Raw genomic sequence first — 19,862 nt, 5'->3', positions numbered from 1 at the left:
GGCAGTGAGTGGGGTTGAGGGGTGGGAGCGGCAGCCCCTCTTCGTGGGAGTAGTGGCCTAGTAGTGGTTGGGACGGGGGGGCATTGCTTCCTGGTAATGGAAAGACTCAATTTTCCTGAATCACAAAGATGATGATGATACTAGTAATAACCCCACACTACCCAGCATGTTAGTTTCATTTCGAAGGTGGGCTGTCACCAGAAGTAGGGTCACATCTCTTAGAACCAAATGGAGAAGATGGTTCTAAGGTTGGCAAGGATGGTAGAAACAGATGATGGTCAAAATTAGCCTTGAAAAGCCCTTAAAAGCCTATAAAGTACTGTATTGTGTCATATCTTGAACCAGCCAGTTTTTCCTCCAGCATTGGAACCAATCAGTGCTTCTTCAACTAAGCTCTGAGTGAAAGCAATGGTTTGTCTCTAGGGACTGAGTTGGAAGAGGAATGTGTGTTTCCCACTTTGGCTGAGCACGTGCTGGTTACCGGAGAGCATCATGGTGTGACTCCACCAGGCCCGCCCCGGTGGGAGACCCTCACCAGCTCCCCGAAAACAGCTCTTCTTTTGCACAGATGACGGAACTGATGACCCAGAACCCCAGGGGAGAGAACAGTGGGGCCCAGGCTCAAAACTCTGGCTTCTTGACTTGAGGTCCGGTTTCAGTCAGAGTAAAAACATGAATGGACCTCCCAGAACAACATCTTGTAAGCCAGACCCTGGGCCAAGCCCCTTGGGCCACTCTCACCTTCCTGATAGACGTTCCTCCTCCTTCATCCCAAGCAGTGGGAGGAGGCTGAGCTGCAGAGAAAGGGTCGGGCCAGGAACAACCTTTGTGTGTCTCTTGTTCCACACCCAGGCCACCCTGAAGAGTCACCAGGGGTCTGTCCTGCCCTACAGGGAGCAGAGGCGCGCTCTTTAGCGGTGCCCGCTGGAAGGTCCTGCAGTGGCCAGCCAGAGCCCTGCCATGCTATAGGATGTCCTTGCCCTCAGACAGCCTCCGCCTCCTGGCCACAACCGGAGAGGAGCCAGACTGGAGCTCCATTCCACGACCTGGCCTGAGGGAGGCCCTGACCGACTTTGCCAGAGTCATACCCGAGTACCAAGCAGACCTCGGCAGCCCTGTCTGGGCCCCTCCTCCCCCTCCTCCTACATGGGCCTCAGCCCATCATCACCTGTGGCCTCTGCCTCATATCCCCCAAATAGGATTTTTCCCACGGCACCCAGCACCCCCAGTGTCTAAACACGAGGGCCAGATTGAGCCCCAGCCGCTCCATGCCTGCCCCCCACCCATCACCCTTTCACATTGGAAGGGGAGGGGGTGACTCATGGGTAACCCCAGCAAGTAAGCCAAACTCAATCTTGGATTCCATTACAGCATCTGGGACGGATGTGTGTCAACTTTGCAAATTAGGCTGGCTTTAGATCTGTGGTTTCCAAATATTTTTTTGAGCAAACTTCAGAAGAAATCGTACCCAAAAGTCCCAACACATAGAGCAGAAAAGATAATACCATTGACTAGCCTCTCATGCGTGAGTCTCACACGCCAGGACTGTGCTAAGTCCTCAAAACACAGTATCTCAGTACATCCTCACAAACAGCTCTGGGAGGTGGGAGACCCTTTCTACCTGTTGCTTGAACAAAGAAAGACAGACTCAACAGATTCAAATAATGGGCCATAAGCTCACCCAGGCTCTCTCAACCACTGTGATGGCTGGTCCATGGAGCTGTTCTGGCTGAAGTAGGTGAGCAAGGCCCAGCCCTCTCTGCTCAGTCTCCCACTGTTTAGTCCCTCCCCAGCTGCTGCCAGAGGTGCCTCCCAAGAAGCTTTGAGCTCCAAGGAGTTTCATTTGAAAATCATGGGCTTTGACTGATAACCAAATAATTACATATTCCTCCAGCACCCAAGATGAGAAGAGAAAATGATTTTTTGTTTGTTTTTAAAGCTGAAATCTTGGAAATCATGGAGTTCACATCGCCCGGCTTCCCCACTGTTCTTATGGGGAAACTAAAGCCTTCAAAGGGCTAAGAGCAGAGAGAAGGCCCACATCCTGGCTTCAGGCAAACAGCCCAGTACCCTCCATGCAACCCCTGGCAGATCAAAGCCAGGGGCCTGAGACTCTACATGCCACTATGAACCAAGCCATGAAGCCACCAGACCACCTGGGTGGCTGTGTTTGGACAGCATCCCACACCTTCCAGTGTTCTGGGCATAGACCAGCCCTGGGGCCCTTGGCCAGGCAGGGCTCTGAGCCCAGAAAAAGGCAGGGTCTCAAGAGAGGAGAACCCACAAGGCGAGCCAGTGGCAGGGGAGGAGGGAGCTGCAGAGAGCAGGGGACCAGGCCCCAGAGAGCAGAGGGAGAAGAGAAAGGAGGGAAGGATGGGTCAGTGGGGTGTGGAGGGAAGCAGCTCAGGCATCAGGGGTGGGGACAGGCATCAGAGGTGGGGATGGGGCAGGCCTGGGTTGGGGGTGGGGTGGGGTGGGGGGATGGGAGGAGGGGATTCTTAGCACTGAACCGGCAGGCCTTGATGGGGGTGGGTACCTCTGGATGTCAAAGCCAAGAGGACTGGCTGTCCATCCCCTGCAGGCTTTGTAGGTTGGACTGGGGCATGCACTGGGTCAGGGGCCCATTCCAGCCAGCCCACACTTGGGAAGGAGGAGGTCACCCCTCATGACATCTCTGTCCCTTCTTTGTGCCCTCTCACTCACCAGTCCTCCAGAATCACAGAAATCTCCTTTAATTTACCCTTATGCCCACCCCAACCCCAAGCCACCTGCTTCTCCCACCCTCTTTCAACCCTCCCTTCCCCCACCTGCCCCCATCCATGCTGGTGGAAGGGTGGGCACAGAAGCCCAGGTCTCTGGGTCTGGGGACCCCAGGCTGCACGGGTGAGCGCATCTGCCCAGAACCCCGTTGGCAAGCCTGGTTCTCACCCCAGCCCTGCAAGCCAGGCCCTGCAAGCCAGAGGCAGGCCCTGCTGAGCTGGCTGGGGCTTACCTTCACACCATCGTTCTTCTTGTTTCCTCCACTCTTCCCGCCTGCAGAGGAGAAAAAGTAGAGGGTTATCAATACCAGGCAGGGCACCAGGGCCCACAGTGCGAGGAAGAGCAACATCCACGGGCCGCGGAGGACACCAAGCCACAGCAGCTATGTGAGGAGACCTCCTCCTCTTGCTCTTCTTCCTTGTGGGGTGGCCCGGGGACTGCCGGTGGCCCACCGCGTAGGGGTGGGCCTGGGCTCCCCCCAGTTCTCAGCAGTGTTAGGCGTGACCCTCTGGCTCCATGGGTTGAGGAGGTGCCCACTGTGCCCCAGACCGTGGGAGCGCTTTCAGTCTGGGGATTCCCTCCAGATCCCAGTCACCACTCGTGCTGGTGGTGGCCAACCCGGAGGCCCGGCTCCCCAGCCCAGGGCTGGACGCTCCCTCCCCGCCCCGGCCAGCTCTAATTTTAGCCCCATGCTGCTGCGGAGGTCATGTGTCAGCCCTGCCTACTCACTCTGGACAGCTGCGGGCTGCATTTTGCTGGTGATAAGAAGCAATGCCCCCCACCCCCCCGACTCCCTGCTTCTCTGGTGCCCACCCCAGCCAGAGCACCCATTCCCTGAAGAGGCCTCCCCATCCTCAAACTCTAGAGCTCTGTGCTGGGGCTGGCCATCTCCCTGGTGGCCAGGAAAAGCAGGGCGACAACTCCCAAGAAGGCCTCACCTGGCATTTCCCATTTCCTTCCTTCTCACTTGCTGGTCAGAGCCCTTGGAGAGGGCACCAGGCAGGACAAGGCATGGACACCCAGCCCTGCGCAGCCTGACTTCTGGCGGCTCCAGATCTCAAGCAAATGGCTTTACGTTAAATGAGACACAGCACTTGACACGTATGCAATAGATGCTCAGTAAACAGTAGCCATGTTAAATCCTTCACTGGCTGAGAGCAAACTGGGGAGGAGGGGCGGTACTGAACACTGATGCCCCAGAGGTTTGGAAGGATGGGACTCACAGCTGGTCCAGCCCGCCAGTCATCCTCACATTCCCACCGATGACCCCTCTCAGGCTCTTGTGCATTTTTCCCCCTCTTGCCAAGTTTCCACCTTGCAAAGCAAGTTGGGGATAGGGTACCTCTGTATCCCAAAGCTGAGAGGAATAGCTGTTCCATCCTCCGTGTACTCTGTGGGCTGGACCAGGATACACAGCAAGCAAAGGGAAGACTTGCCCCTCATGCCTCCAAGGGCCCCCCTCACTCCAGCCCACTATGACAGGATTGGGGGTCCCCAGAGGCCACATATTCTAATTTTCAGGAGATTTTCTATGAAATCTCCTGGTTTTTAAATGCTGGAAACTCTTGCCCACTGTCCCCCCCCCAAAAAAAAATTTTTTTTAAACACCACTGGCCCCCCAAGCACATGGAGAGAAAGGGAATAACTTATGCACTCCATTTTGTGAGCTCTGGACTAGAGTGCCCGAGGGGCCCTTTAGTTGTTAAAAAAAGACTCTGACTGCCTGGGTGGCTCATCTTTCAGTTTAAGGAACTGCAGGATCCCTGTCTGGGGAGCGCGTGGGAAGGCAGCTCTGTGTGGTGGGGAAAGCCCAAATCTGAAGTTCCAGGGCCTTCCCAGGCCTGGGTCTTATTCTGCCAGCTGGTTAAATGGGCAGGTGGGCCCTCTCAGAGAAGCCAGGCTGGCAGCTCCCAGAGCCGAGCCCTCGTGGTGGGGCTGGCCACCTGTCCACAGCAGCCCTCCCTGGCCGGCCCCGGCACCAGCCCCAGCCAGAGGGCCCCTCGGGTGAGCTTTGCTATATCTGCTCAGCTGCCCTGTCAGCCATCCTGGGCTCCCCACGGAGACGCCTCTGGCGGGCGCTGGCCACGGCACTCTCCAGCATGCCAAGGAGAGCTTCTTGCTAAGCCCTGATGCTAATCCCTTCCCCTTCTCTCTTCGGGGCCACGTGCCACAGGTCACTGGGCCTTCCCTGCCTTAACCAGCCTGGCTTTGACCAAGGCCAAAGGCTCCTACCCTGGACTCCTTGGTGACTCAGCCTAGTAAGAGCACGTGCTCTGGACTCGTCGCACCTGCCCTGAAAGTTTCCTTTAGCAGCGTGACCTGGGGTGTGTCAGAGTTGACCTCCCTGAGCCTCTGCTTCCTCATTCAGAAAACAGGGGTGGCAATCGCCTTGTCACAAAGGCCACATGAGTGAAAGCATGAGAACTGCTTGGTAACTGTGGGGAACAGGAATGCTGCTCCTCCTGGGCCTGGCTCTGTCCCTCCCACATCTGGACCCTGACATATGGGGAACCTCCCCACAGCCGGTCCAGCCTGAGAACCCAGCACCACTGTGAGGTAGGGGAGGTAAGGGTTAACTTCTAACCCTTCCTTATGGGCCCTTGGCTTGATGATCTTTGACCTTTACCACTTCTGCAGGTGGTATCAGATGAGCTAAGCCCTTAGTCACTGAATTCTCTACAGCCCCCATCTCCCCAGGCCTTTTGGCTTGAGGGCACTCAGATACCCCATCCGACAATGCCCCCACCTCCTGCAGGATGTATGTGAGGATGAATCCGAGGTCCTACCACCTACCAGAGAAGTTCCTGGTGGCCAGCATAGTGGTGAGGATGGCTCCCTGCAACAGAGAAGAGAAGGCAGTTTTGGGGGAGAGGAGGCCGGAGGTGAGGGGAGAGGAGAGACAGAGATGGGAGGGGTGGGGAAGGAGAGGAAGGGGCTCCATTCAGACACAAAAACCTTCTGAAGCTCCTTGCCCTCCACTTCTCCCATCCCACAGCCCCGAGACCACCCCCGCCTCCTGGGGGAAGGGTAAGGCAGAGGTGAGCTAGGCCTTAACTGGCACTACTTAGGGGATAGGGCCATCCAAGGAGCAGATATTAATAGATCCCATTGGCCTGGCCAGAGCTGGTGGATGTGCTCGGGCACACCTGTCAGTGGAGGTTCCTAAAGGCCAAGGAAGTTTCCTGCTGGGGCAAGGACACTAGGCTCTGCACCCCTCAGCTCTGTCTCCATCTCCTGCCTGGACACAAAGCTCCCCACTCTAGTACTGGCTCATCCACCTCTCTGTAGTTCCTGGGCTCAGAACCTTGGAGGATTAATGAGGAAAAACCCTCCTCTATCAACAAGGGGGCTGGAGACCAATGGCCAATTCAGATTCTCTGAGTACAGCGGTCCATGATTTTAAGACTCCCTGATTGTGACATTTTGAGACTACATCTATGACAGCTCCCACTGGGGGTTGGGGGTGAGACTCAGTTCCCGTGGCATCACGCTCACCACCACCCCCTTGGCCCATGTCCTTGTCCTGAGCCACCACACCAGGCCTGGGGGCAGCTGGTGAGGAAATTCTGAAGGAGCCAGGGCCTGAGCATCTGTCACTCAGCATGCTGATGGCTTCTCTGTTCCAACCAGCTGGGGGCCCCTCGGTCATCCTTCCTACCTGCTCACAGGGCCCCCGGCAAGGTCTAGGACAGGACCTGTCGCAGCCCTGAGAAAACATAGACCTGCTGAAAGGCCGGCGGCTCAGGGCTCGCCTCGGGCACACTGTGACTTCCTCGGGGCACAGCCCTGTCAAGTTCCTTGGCTGTTCCTTTCTAGCGGTTGGCAGCTGGGGTCTCTCACCCCTATCATTGTTGCGTATCATTCCTGGAAACCTCTCCCTGCCCCGCTGAAACACTTGCTGTCCCCCTAAGGGGTCAAGCTCATGCTTCCATACTTCTGCACAGGCTATTCTCCGTGTCTAGAACACCTGCCCCATCTGACTTTACACTGTTAATACCTGCTTATCCTTTGGGATCTCAGATCAGATGCCACTTGCCCAGAAAGACTTCTGGGATCCTTCCCTAGTCCATGCAGATCTGTTCCCCTCTCTGTGCCCTCTGGCAGGCGGTCACAGCACTCACCACTGCCCCGTAATGTCCTGGTCACTTGTCTGTCCTCGCCACCGCTCTGCCCAGCCCAGACAGCCGGCGGTCAATAACGCTTGTTGACTCAGTGAAGGAAAGAACTAGTGAGCGGGTCTCTTGGCCTCTGTGCAGGCCCAGGCCAGCCTATTCCCTTGTCTGTGGGGCATGGAGGACGAGGACCTGCTGTTACCTTCAGTTTTCTCCTGGCGTTGAACTTCTTCAGGCAGTCCACGGTCTCCTGTCTGTGCATGCAGGAGGCCACGGTGGACCGGTGCTGGAGGAAGTAGGGGAGAGGTCTGTGAATGGAAGGCAGGCCCACCCGAGGTCCCCCCACTCAGAATATCCTGTGGATGGGGTGGGTATCTTGTGAAGAACAGTTCTCTGTTCTAGGGGATGGTATAAACATCCTGGCATGAGACATTTGAAGCCAATAGCTCCCCCCACCAGTCATGGTGCCAACTCAGAATGCCTCCCACTGCCACTCTCCACCTGAGAAACACAGCAAGGTCAGTCTCTTGGAATAAGCCCCCTCAGCCCCAAGCTGGGCCTTAGGGGCAGTGGGCAGGTCCAGGACTCTGTCAGGGCCTTGATCCTGAGGTCTGGAGGGATCCTCAGGAGGGGCTCTGCTGAGGAAGGCTCACCGAGATCCAGGGGTGCTTGAGGGCCTCAGCGGCTGTGATGCGTTTGGATGGGTTGATGGTCAGCATCTTATTGATCAGATCCTTGGCTTCCGGGGTAACGGTGTCCCATTCTGGTGATGGGAACTGGAAGGGGCAGAGGGGCCAAGTTTGCCCAGCCTACCCCAGGCCACCCCTGCGATCCCCCAGCCCCTGACTGGCAGGGGAGCAGGCAGGGGTCCTACTGCCCATCCATTCGGGCATCCACAACCAGGAGGAGTTGGGGCAAGGTCCCCTGACCCCGGGACAAATCAGAGCAATGGCTGGGGGAAAGGAGGCCTCCCTCTGCTCTTCTGAGGCCATGTCTTATCTGGAGAGCAGGAGGTCAGTGGTGACAGCCCAGTCTTCAGAATCGGAAGGTTGGGTTCAAGTCCCAGCTCTGCCTCCTGGGCTGTGTGACCTTGGACAAGTCACCTTGGACATGTGACCCCTCAAGCTATCCCTAGAGATGTTGTAAAGATTAAATATGATGTAAAATGCACAGCACATGGCTTGATAGATATCAGCTGTGCAGAAAAGCAGTATACTTGGTAGGCAGAAGCATGGACACCAAAGCCAGACTGCCTGGACTCACTAAAGCCAGCTCTACCATTTCTTAGCTATGTGGTCTGGCCAGTTATTTAACTTCTCTGTGCCTCAGCTTCCCTATCTGTAAAAAAGCGGTAATAACAGTATCTATGTCATGACTGGTATGAAGATTATAATAATAGAAAGCATTTAGAAGACTGCTATGTGTGTCAGCTATATAATTGTGTGTGTATAACTATGGAGAGATAATCTGGCTTCTGGGGCCTGCCCCCTCTATATCTCACCCTACTTTTGTTCTAATTCTGCATTCTAGGGCCCCATGGACTAAATCCCCATCGCTTAGATGCTCCAGTCACTAGCATGGCCAGTTCATTGTCTGGCTCCAGTCAGCCCTCAGGCTCCACCTGCTGGTCACCCCCACCCCAAAGCTAGAGAGTGGCAGGAGGGCAGGAGGGAGGCATCCTTGGGTCTCTGGCCTCACTGGCCCTTGACTCTCATTGGATGGGGCCCAGGGGCTGGCAAGGAGGCTGGAGACAGGAGCACCACTCACATCATAGGCGCCAGCTTTGATCTGCTGGTACAGGCGATGCTGGTCCTCATCCCAGAACGGGGGGTACCCCACCAGCAGGATGTACAGGATGACCCCTGGGGAGAGGACCAGGAGAACCTTGAGCCCCAGGAGTAGGAGGGATGGGGGGCACATGGAGGAGAGTGACGGGAAAGGAGGGAGAGGGCACCAGAGGGCAGGCAGCCAGGGGGACAGAGGGGCCTTCAGATGGACTCACCGCAGGCCCACAGGTCCACAGGCTTCCCGTACGGGTCCTTCCGCAGCACTTCTGGGGAGAGGTATCCGGGTGTCCCTGCGAACCCTGCTCCCCAGACACACAGACAGGCAGACACATACACAGAGGTTGGCACGTAAGTAACTGGGAGCAAGATCCTGCTGGAAGAGGGACAAGGCTGCCCTGGAGATGGGGAAAACACCCCCTGCCCCCAGAGCCAGCCAAGGGCTCGAAGCCCTGACCTGGTAAGACAGCAACACCTCTAGACCAGGGTGGACAAGGACATAGTGCACTGTCACCACCTGCCTTGAGGGCCTCACGGCAGAGTCCCTGATCCATCCCAGGGCCCTTCCCACCTGCCTTTTTGGCCTCATGGCGGAGCCACTGATCCAACCCAGGGCCCTTCCCATAGGGCCCTGCCTCAGAGTCGCAGATGTCTGGCAGAATCCTCCCTGAAGCCTCCACCAGTCAAGTGCTGGTGGTCCTCGAGGTGAAAGGTCCTGGCCTGTCAGCTCCAGGCTGAGCTGAACCCTCACCCTCTCCCCACTCCATCCAGGATCTGGTCCTGGGGTGGCAGGAGGCCTATCCCTAACACTGGCTTTGCCCTAAGTCCCTTAGGTAGGTCCCTTTTCCTTTGGGGCCTCAGTTTCCTCATCTGTAAAATAAGGGATTAGGGATTTCTATCCTAAACACCTCCCAGCACTGTTGGGAGAACTATTTAAAATAATGGACACCCAAAATGTTTTGGTAAGTTATTTTGAGAATAGCTCCTATTAAGGAGTATGTATGCTAAGCAAGACTGAGAACTTTCTATGCCTGATCTCATTTAATCTTCACACAGTCCCAAGGAACATATTTTATTATCCCCATGTTTCAGACGAGGAAATGAAGTCTCGGAGAAATGACTCACTCAAAGTCATACACCTTGTGAATAGCACAGGCAGGATATGAACGCAGAGCTCAAGCTCTTAACCACTGATCAACATTGCTCACTAAAAAGTATTCCCAGATAGCTGAAAGGACTCAATTATGCCAAAATCTCAAGAGCACGCTGGGTCAACTGACTCCACCCCTTTTAACTTCCTGTAACCTATTCTTAGTTTCTTAGCCTCTGTTCCTCATCTGTAAAATCAAGATGATAATCTAGCACCCAGGCTGCTGGGGAACTCACAGAAGCCTCCAGCCGACAGTGTTGGATGCACGTGTGAAGTCATGTACTGTTTTAATGGAAACCCAAATCCCAGGCCTGGACCCCAGGGAGCTAGGATGGGTGACAACCACTGATGCAAAGAGTCTGGGTAAGGAACCGTCTGCTCCCTGAGCCCTGGCTAGAGCAACAGCCACCTCTAACCAGCCCCTGCTCGGGCAGAGGCCATTGTGTCAACTCAAGGTTGGCTGTCAACACCCCTGCCACCCCCTACCCCCACTCACCAAACCATGCCTGCTGCTCGCCCTCTACCTCTATGGCTAGGCCAAAGTCCGCCAGCTTCACTGCAGCACCCTTGAGCTTGGAGGCCAGCAACAGGTTCTCCGGCTTCCCAGGACCAGAGAGAAGAGGAAATGCGAGAGAGGAAGAAGTCAGGGGAAAGTGAGCAGATTCAGAATCTCACCTCCAGAGGTCTGGGTTTTCAGGAGGAGCAGCTGAGCGATCCAGAGTCTCCCTGCCCCTGCCTCCCTCCAGCCCGAACCACAGGACCCCTGCACTTCCCAGAGACGGGACTACCCCACTGCAGCCCTCCATCTGCTGCAAACGGAAGACCCTTCATCAGCCTGCCAAGCCCTCCTTCAGCTTCCAGCAGGGTTTGGTTCTGGGGCTGAGGAGGAGTGGGGCAGTGCTTCTACTATACGCCAGCCACTGGGCTAAGGGGTTTGCATGCATCATTCGATTTGTCTTCCCAACAATCCTTTAGGGTAAGCACTCTCCTTCTCCAGTGGCCTTCTTGCATCCTCAGAGACAGTCACTCTCGTTCCGCCTCAGGGCCTTTGTACTTCCTGCTCCCCTTGCGTGATTTGCTCTCCCTCTGAGCTTCACAGGTGTGGCTCCTTCTCATCATCCAGCTTTCACCATGTCACCTCCTTCAAGAAGCCCTCCATGACTACTCTAACTAAAGGAGGAGTTCCCCAGTATCTTCTGTCTTAGCAGCTTGTTGTTACCTTCATAGATCTCATCACAATTTCTAAGTGTTTTCCCATCTGTCTATGTGCTTATTCATTATAATATGAGTTTCTGTCCACCAGTGTATCACTAGGACCTAAAACAGTGGGCAGCACATAGACAGCACTGAAGTATGTGTAAAAATAAGGAAACTGGGGTTCAGAGAGGTTAAGTCACTTGACTGAGGTCTCCCAGCTGGTGATGATAGAACCAGATCAAGGCACAGTCTGGCTAGAGATGTGCTCTGAGCCCCTCCAGGCTGGTTGCTGCAGGACCTCCTACGTGCCACCTGTCCTATGGAGGCATGAAGGCTGCCATCTTCTGCTGTCTGAGGACAGAAAATCCTTCTCCTCAGGACAGAGAGGTAGTAAGAGTGGGGACTTTCCATTTAGAAAGCCCTAGCTTCTGATCCCAGTGCTGCCATTCTATGCTATGGAACTTGGATAAATTCATTTCAATTCTCTGGCCTCAGTTTCTTCTACAAAAGTGGGAATAATACCTACTTCATGGGGTGGCATATGGATTAATTGCAATAAATCCCTGTAAAGCACTTCCCAGTGTCCTACAAGTGGTTGAAAGGCATCAGTACTCATACTTTTCGTTTGTAGATGGGGGGTGTGGGCTCCCAGTCTCTGCAGACAGCTCGTTTCCTCTGACCCACTTTCCCACTAGAACTTAGGAGGGGTTCCACATCTGACCTTTCACTGCCCACAGCTAGGCAGGACACAAACAAGTATAGCTCCATCTGCCCCTGGTTAAGGCCTCTTTGGTCCTCTGGGGACTGTGTTCCCAGCATGTCCTGGGTCTTGGTAGCTGTTCTGCCCTGATTTGATGAATGTGCCACTAATTAATCTACCCAGAGTGGCCTAAATTTGTGCTGCCTCTCTCCCTGTTCCTCCTCTCGGGTAGGGGCTGTGGTTATAAAGGGAACAGGCCCCTGGGGAGAGCTGTCCTGCAATCTGGCCCGAGACCCTCTCTGCGCCCACACTTGCCTGCAGGTCTAGACTGAGATGCGGGGAGCTCAACTGGGCTGGGGTGCGGAGCCACAGATGGCTTGTGACCGTCAGGGGTGAGCAGGGGTTCTAGTCAGAGCACTGCACCCCAGGGAGGGGTCTGGGCTGACAGAAGGAGGGCCAGGGAAGGGCTAGGACGAGGAAGGCTTGGGAATTCCATTGAGGGGAATGGAGAACAGCCTGCAGAAGCCTCAGGAGCTACTGCAAAGCCACCCACGTGCCTCCAGGGCTGCTCTGTGCGGGGGGCTTGAGCTCTGTGTGGCCCCAAAGGGTAGAACTGGGGTTCACAGGTGAAGCCCCCACAATGGGGAAAGACTGAAGGAACATTTCCTAACAGTTCAAGGTGCTACCCCATTAAAAGTGAGTTCATAGTCACCGAAAGTCAAAAAGCAGACGGTTGATGGACACCCAGCAGGGTCACCTAGAAGGGGCTGGTGCAGAAGCAGGAGGTTCACTCAGTGGCTTTTTAGCCCCAGCCCAGTGAGGGCAGGGGACCGGGGTCAGGAGGCCAGGGCTCCAGCCCTAGCTCAAGCACAACTGAACTGCGAAAACCCCTTGGACTCTTTGGGCCGTGGTTTCCTGCTCTGCAAAAGGGAGATGATGTTAGGCAGCTGCCAGTCACTGATGCTGTGAGGCCAGCAGAGGAGCATCATGAAGCCGTGCTGACTGGCCAGGCTGTGCAGCCAGTGCCAAGCCCACACATGCTTCTGCTTAGTCCTGCTCTTCACTTCAAGTGGGAAGAGGCAGGACTCGGAAGGCCTCGAAGCCTGCTTTCCTACCCATCACTCCTTCCAGAGACCGGAAGCAAGATTAACAACACCTCTACGTTCCAGGCACTGTGCTGTCTCCTTTGACATCCTCATTGACCCTGTACCGAGGTTGCTATGGCAACCCCCACTATAATGAAACTGAGGCCCTGCAGCTAGAAGGTGGCCTCACTGGAATCTGTACCCCCCACCCGCCCAGAGCCAGCCTTGGCAGTCTAGCTGCCTCTCACTTGGCCTGGGACAAATCACCTAAGGCTGGGAGTCGGGAGACCTGGCTCCCGAGTCCAGATGTTCTACCTCCCTGAGCTCAGTTTCCTCATCTGAAGAGTGGGGAAAATTTTCCCATGCAGCCCAACTCAGGAAAGCTAACGGGGCTATGATCATAGCCCTGGCTCTGCAGGCTGAGGGAGGGGCTGGGATCACATGAGCCGGCCACTGGGGTGGGGGTGGGGGTGGGGGTCACTCACCTTAAGGTCCCGGTGCACCACCCCCATCTGGTGGCAGTGCAGCACGGCCTCCAGGATCTGCTGGATGCAGTGACTGGGGAGAGAGCAAGAGGGGTGGGTGAGGGCGGGCCTCCCCGGGAGGCCCCAGGGCAGAGTGCCCTGCCCCCGGGCACCGCAGCCAGGCTGCACCTCTCACTCACCTGGCATCCGCCTCACTGTAATACTCCCGGGCCACGATGTCTTCAAACAGCTCCCCGCCGGTGACGCTGGCGAGACAGGCACAGAGTCACCCTCCCACAAAGGCCCCAGGTGCCGCGTCTTTTGGAAGAGTCTCCAGGAAGCTAAGGATGGGGCCCAGGGACCTCAGAACCTCAGCCCCAACCAGAGGGGCCCCAGAGGCCACGGGGATGCCCTCTGATATAACTCCCTTCCTGACTTTCAGTCCACCCCTCCATCCTCGGCTTTCTCCTCCACCAGAGCCAGGCTGAGGTCAGGACTGGGGGTGGGACACTCAGAACATGTCACTATGATTCATCAGGCTCTTGGAAATCCAAGGGCTGGAGCTTTTTGTTGCTGTTGTTTTTTAATAGACTTTTTTAAAGAGTAGCTCTAGGTTCCCATCAAATTGAGCCGAAGGTACAGAGATTTCCAATAGCCCCACTGCCCCCCGCCCACGCCCCGACCCCAGCCATGTACAGCCTCCCCACTGTCTCAAGTGCTGTTCTTTACAGATGAGGCCAAGAGCCACTGAGGCCTCTCAGTTCGTGATTGCTTTTCATTCAATTGCCTGGTTTTAAAAACTTTAAATTTATTCTGAAAGGAAACTTCATAGCACCACTAGAAATGAAAAACCAGCATCACTGGCCACAAATAGAAGCAAAACTAAATATATGATGATGAAAGTTAAAAGTGTTTGTTGGTGTGTCAGGAAAACCAGCCTGCACTGCTTGGGTGGCAGGCCTACCACATTTTGGGAAACTCTATCAGAAGAGAGAATTCAGCCCAATCTGGGGGCTATGGGGACACTTTAAACCAAGGGACCCAGTGAAGTCATCCCTGCCAGGGCTGTCCCCATCCCCACTGGACACCCCAGGGTGAGGCCAGACTTACAGGTCAAAGATCAGGTAATGATGTCCCTCCTCAGAGATGCTGTCATGGAGTCGGACTGCAGGAGGGGCCAAGGTAGCTGGTTATGCAGGACACAGGGCTCCCCACTCACCCCCCTCTCACCCTTCAAATAGCCAACATTCCAATTTCTCTGAGAGTCACTGAGCTCAAGCCAGTTACCAGGTGCTTTGACAAAGCATGAACCAAGGCTCACCTTTGTTGTTGTTTAGTCGCTCAGTCATATCTGACTCTTGTCGACCCCATGGACTATAGCCCGCCAGGGTCTTCTATCCAAGGGATTCTCCAGGCAAAAATACTGGAGGGGGTTGCCATTTCCTACTCCAGGGGATCCTCCCAACCCAGGGATTGAACCCATATTTCCTGCATTAGCAGGTGGATTCTTTACTGTCTTAGCTACCAGGGAAGCCTTCACTGATCTCAGGCATCACCCAAAGAAGCCTGAGCATAAAGACAAAAGACCCCAGCTTTGGTCAGAGTTTAGTCCCCTCCCCTCTCCAACCCTCAGTTTCCCTGCTGGGCAGGCCAGGGTCATGGAAAGAGCCTGTGACTCAAATCTCTGCCACTTGCTAGCTGTGCATCTTTGACCAAGTTGCTATACCTTTCTGAGCCTCTTTCCTTGCTTGGAGGGCTTCCCTGGTGGCTCAAATGGTAAAGCATCTCTGCCTGCAGTGCGGGAGACCCAGGTTGGATCCCTAGGTTGGAAAGATCCCCTGGAGAAGGAAATGGCAACTCACTCCAGTACTCTGGCCTGGAAAATGCTATGGACAGAGGAGCCTGGTAGGCTACAGTCCATGGGGTCACAAAGAGTCAGACATGACTTCATTTTCCTTGCTTGGACAATGAGAATGAAACTCCTGGAACTGCAGGCTTGTTGTGAGAATTCCATGAGGCACAGAATCCATGTGGACTCAATGCTGGCCCTGCGCTAATAGCCCTCCTCCGCTTCCAGCTCTGAGAAGATAACAGAGCTGGTGGACAAGGGAAAGACAGCAATCCCAGAGTTCTGGCCTGTTGAGAAACTGTCATCTTTTCATACCTCATTTACCAAGAACAGAGGCAAAGCTCCCAGGAGCCCAGAGCTTCCAAAATTACCCCCTAAGCTTCTTTCAAAAAAAAAAAAAAAAAAAGGAGGGAGAGCCCAAGGCCTGGGGCTGACTCTAGGGGGCCTGCACCCTGTCAGCCAAGGGCAAGTTCTCCCAGGTCAAGTTCATGTCCTTCCCTGTACCACAACCTAAACAGGTCCATGGGCAGCGGGGAGGGTGGGCTCAAAGAGTTATGGTACATCACACAATGGAAAATGTTAAAATAATGCAGCGTTCTTTATTCACTAGTTTGGAATCATATCTAAATTTTGTTGTTTGGTGAAAGAGCAAAGCAGTATTCACAGTCCTTTCTAAAAAGGAGGCTGCATTTCACCTTGGGTATGGCATTCGTCTCTCTGGAATAATCCAGCGATGTGGGCACTGAGGCGGCCTTGGGGAAGGGATTTAGAACAGCTGGAGTTGTGGGGGGGTGAGACTTTTCACTGTGAGCCCCAGGGCCATCTGAATTTCTGCCACATACAATATTGAGTCCCTTAAAGCATATGGCCCTCATGTCGCTGTTCAGTTGCTCAGTCATGTCCAACTCTTTGTGACCCCATGAACTGCAGCACGCCAGGCTTCTCTGTCCTTCACTATCTCCCAGAGTTTGCTCAAACTCATGTCCATCGAGTTGGTGATGCTATCCAACTATCTCATCGTATGTCATCCCCTTCTCCTCCTGCCTTCAATCTTTCCCAGCATTAGGGTCTTTTCCAATGAGTCAGCTCTTCACATCAGGTGGCCGAAGTATTCTCTGCATAAAGTTTGGAGAGTGGGTGCCTCCACAGATGGGGACCCAAGATGGAAGATGAAGGGATACAAATTTAAATAAAATGTTTTTTAAAATCTTAAATAGTATAGATTTACAAATAATGCCTGAAAGATGTTTTTAAACTATTTTAAAGCAAAACTAACAAAAAAGATCTTCACGGCCCGGATAATCACGATGGTGTGATCACTCATCTAGAGCCAGACATCCTGGAATGTGAAGTCAAGTGGGCCTTAGAAAGCATCAGTACGAACAAAGCTAGTGGAGGTGATAGAATTCCAGTGGAGCTATTTCAGATCCTGAAAGATGATGCTGTGAAAGTGCTGCACTCAATATGCCAGCAAATTTGGAAAAGTCAGCAGTGGCCACAGGACTGGAAAAGGTCAGTTTTCATTCCAATCCCAAAGAAAGGCAATGCCAAAGAATGCTCAAACTACCGCACAATTGCACTCATCTCACATGCTAGTAAAGTCATGCTCAAAATTCTCCAAGCCAGGCTTCAACAATATGTGAACTGTGAACTTCCTGATGTTCAAGCTGGTTTTAGAAAAGGCAGAGGAACCAGAGATCAAATTGCCAACATCCGCTGGATCATGGAAAAAGCAAGAGAGTTCCAGAAAAACATCTATTTCTGCTTCATTGACTATGCCAAAGCCTTTGACTGTGTGGATCACAAGAAACTGTGGAAAATTCTGAGAGAGATGGGAATACCAGACCACCTGACCTGCCTCTTGAGAAATCTGTATGCAGGTCAGGAAGCAACAGTTAGAACTGGACATGAGACAACAGACTGGTTCCAAATAGGAAAAGGAGTACGTCAAGGCTGTATATTGTCACCCTGCTTATTTAACTTATATGCAGAGTACATCATGAGAAACGCTGGACTGGAAGAAACACAAGCTGGAATCAAGATTGCTGGGAGAAATATCAATAACCTCAGATATGCAGATGACACCACCCTTATGGCAGAAAGTGAAGAGGAACTAAAAAGCCTCTTGATGAAAGTGAAAGAGGAGAGCGAAAAAGTTGGCTTAAAGCTCAGCATTCAGAAAATGAAGATCATGGCATCCGGTCCCATCACTTCATGGGAAATAGATGGGGAAACAGTGGAAACAGTGGCAGACTTTATTTTGGGGGGGCTCCAAAATCACTGCAGATGGTGACTGCAGCCATGAAATTAAAAGACACTTACTCCTTGGAAGGAAAGTTATGACCAACCTAGATAGCATATTCAAAAGCAGGGACATTACTTTGCCGACTAAGGTCCGTCTAGTCAAGGCTATGATTTTCCCAGTGGTCATGTATGGATGTGAGAGTTGGACTGTGAAGAAGGCTGAGCGCTGAAGAATTGATGCTTTTGAACTGTGGTGTTGGAGAAGACTCTTGGAGAGTCCCTTGGACTGCAAGGAGATCCAACCAGTCCATTCTGAAGGAGATCAGCCCTGGGATTTCTTTGGAAGGACTGATGCTCAAGCTGAAACTCCAGTACTTTGGCCACCTCATGCAAAGAGTTGACTCATTGGAAAAGACTCTGATGCTGGGAGGGACTGGGGGCAGGAGGAGAAGGGGACGACAGAGCATGAGATGGCTGGATGGCATCACTGACTCGATGGACGTGAGTCTGAGTGCATTCCGGGAGTTGATGATGGACAGGGAGGCCTGGCGTGCTGCGATTCATGGGGTCGCAAAGAGTTGGACATGACTGAGCGACTGAACTGAGCTGAACTGAAAAACTAAGTAGCCTGATTATGTACAATTTAATCCTGCTTTAATTTTTTAATCAACATTTTATAGTAAAAAATTTCAAAATACAGTCAAGTGAATACCTATGTACATACCACCTAGATTCTATTATTAGTGTTTTCGCAAATGTGTGTGCATGCTCAATCTCTCAGTCATGTCTGACTCAGTGACTCCATGGACTGTAGCCCGCCAGGGTCCTATGTCTGTGGGGTTTCCTAAGCAAGGTTACTGGAGTGGGTTGTCATTTCCTATTCCATTTCTTATATATTCCTTACTATATTTCTATCTATCCCTTCATCCTTCAGTCTATTTCAACTTTTAAATGCATTTCAAAGCAAAAATAGACTTTTGAAATGTATGTGTGTTTTGAACTGAGCATCTTATATTTTGTGTGTGCAGAATCTGAAAGCCCTATTTTGGTGCCCTGCTCAGACCTCCTGTAGGAAGATGGTGCAGCCATCCTGGAGCTGCTGGGGGGTTGGCTAACCATGCGCAGGTGCCTTCCTTCTCTGGAGAACTGCCCACTGCTGATGGAACTGCCCACTTTGCCCACAAGATTACCGACAGCCTTCAGGCAATGATGAACTAATGTGGGGAGGCAGAGGCCATGCAAAGGGCCAGTCTGCCTTAAAGGAGGGACAGCTCCAAGACAGGGTTTATGTTCCAGAGGCCTCCCCACTGCACCCTTCACCTGGGATCAGGTCAGAGTTAGACTTAACCTGAAGCCACATGTCTGCTTGGTTCCTTTCCCCTTCCTCCATCCTGCTTCTCACTATCCTTACAGGTCTCCCCTGAGAGCATGCCTTCATGTTCCCACACACACCTGAATCCTTGCCTCAGGCTCTGCTTGTAGGAAACCTGACCTGATATGTTTAGATGTACTTAGGAAGCTACAGACATCAGATACCACATGGAAATATATATTATCAATGTTAGCTCCATATGCTGAGATTATAGTAAATACTTTAAAATTATTTGTCTTATCATTTATCTACCGTAAACTTGCTTTAATGGTGTAACAAGGTAAAGTTTTGAGAAAGACCCTTTATTCCCAAAGGATTCTTTAGGATCAAATTTCTTCTTCTCTACTCTGCTCAGGTGTTTAAGGTTTTAACTCCTTTTGTGTGTGTGTGTGTGATTGTGAGAATCTCTGAGAAGCCAAGCTGCATCCAGAAGCATCTCAAGAAAGGGCTTTTAGAACCAGGTCAACAGCCATTTGGGAGGAGCTCCAAGAAGACTAGGGTTCCCTCTGGCCAGAAGCCTCATCCTCTTTTAGAGAAGGTCCTCGGGGCTCAGGGAAATGGACAGAATGGGAGAGGGTGTCTCCAGAGCTTCCTCTAGCTCCGATGGTGCCTTTGTGCTGATTTTGAAGGCTGGCCCTCTGAGCAGGGGGATATGGGCTGGATTCCAGGCCCCACCTGCGGGATGATCCTGGAGTTGGCTTCAGTCCCCAAGAGGTGGCTAAATCTTGGCTCAGAGCACAGGAGACAGGATTCCTCATTTCAGTGCTGTTTTCATGCACAAAACCTCTCTTCCTGTGGTTGGAGGCTGCCCTGAGGAAAAACAGCCTAGAGCCCAAGAGAGGCAAGGATCCCAAGGCTATGGCCTGTGTGGTGGTGCCACTGCCCGGTGGGAAGACTGGCATGTCTGTGCCCATCACAGAACAAACAAATCTGGAGCCTAGTTTTCATTTGTGTAGCTGGATTCATGAACTTCTGGCATTCTGTCCTGTTTCCAACAGTTACCATTTCTTTCTCAGAAATGGAAGGGTCATACTTGTTCCTCTGGCCACTGCCCCCCAACAAGACATCCCTGATGGTCACAGAAGGACTGAGAACATGGGCTCTGCTGTCAGACTCTCTGACTTTGCTTACCAGCTCCACCTCTT

The 19,862-nt window shown here is 53.0% G+C and overlaps 1 protein-coding gene across 2 annotated transcripts in view; it reads right to left on the bottom strand.

Moving 5' to 3' along the window:
• Nucleotides 1-19,862, bottom strand: part of CAMK2A (calcium/calmodulin dependent protein kinase II alpha) — a 65,457-nt gene that overhangs the window by 19,371 nt on the left and 26,224 nt on the right. For both annotated transcript variants that reach the window (XM_040239600.1, XM_040239599.1), the window contains exons 4-13: nucleotides 14,363-14,417; nucleotides 13,453-13,518; nucleotides 13,274-13,346; nucleotides 10,303-10,405; nucleotides 8,875-8,958; nucleotides 8,640-8,734; nucleotides 7,526-7,648; nucleotides 7,075-7,158; nucleotides 5,554-5,596; nucleotides 2,993-3,033 (exon numbers count right to left, since the gene is read on the bottom strand). In XM_040239600.1, the coding sequence (XP_040095534.1) occupies nucleotides 2,993-3,033; nucleotides 5,554-5,596; nucleotides 7,075-7,158; nucleotides 7,526-7,648; nucleotides 8,640-8,734; nucleotides 8,875-8,958; nucleotides 10,303-10,405; nucleotides 13,274-13,346; nucleotides 13,453-13,518; nucleotides 14,363-14,417 (767 nt within the window). The remainder of the gene's footprint in view (nucleotides 1-2,992; nucleotides 3,034-5,553; nucleotides 5,597-7,074; nucleotides 7,159-7,525; nucleotides 7,649-8,639; nucleotides 8,735-8,874; nucleotides 8,959-10,302; nucleotides 10,406-13,273; nucleotides 13,347-13,452; nucleotides 13,519-14,362; nucleotides 14,418-19,862) is intronic.

The sequence above is a fragment of the Oryx dammah genome, unplaced genomic scaffold (assembly GCF_014754425.2).
Source record: "Oryx dammah isolate SB20612 unplaced genomic scaffold, SCBI_Odam_1.1 HiC_scaffold_5, whole genome shotgun sequence".
NCBI lineage: Eukaryota > Metazoa > Chordata > Mammalia > Artiodactyla > Bovidae > Oryx > Oryx dammah.
The sequence above is the reverse complement of the archived record's forward strand: the minus strand, read 5'-3'. Positions and strand labels throughout refer to the sequence as shown.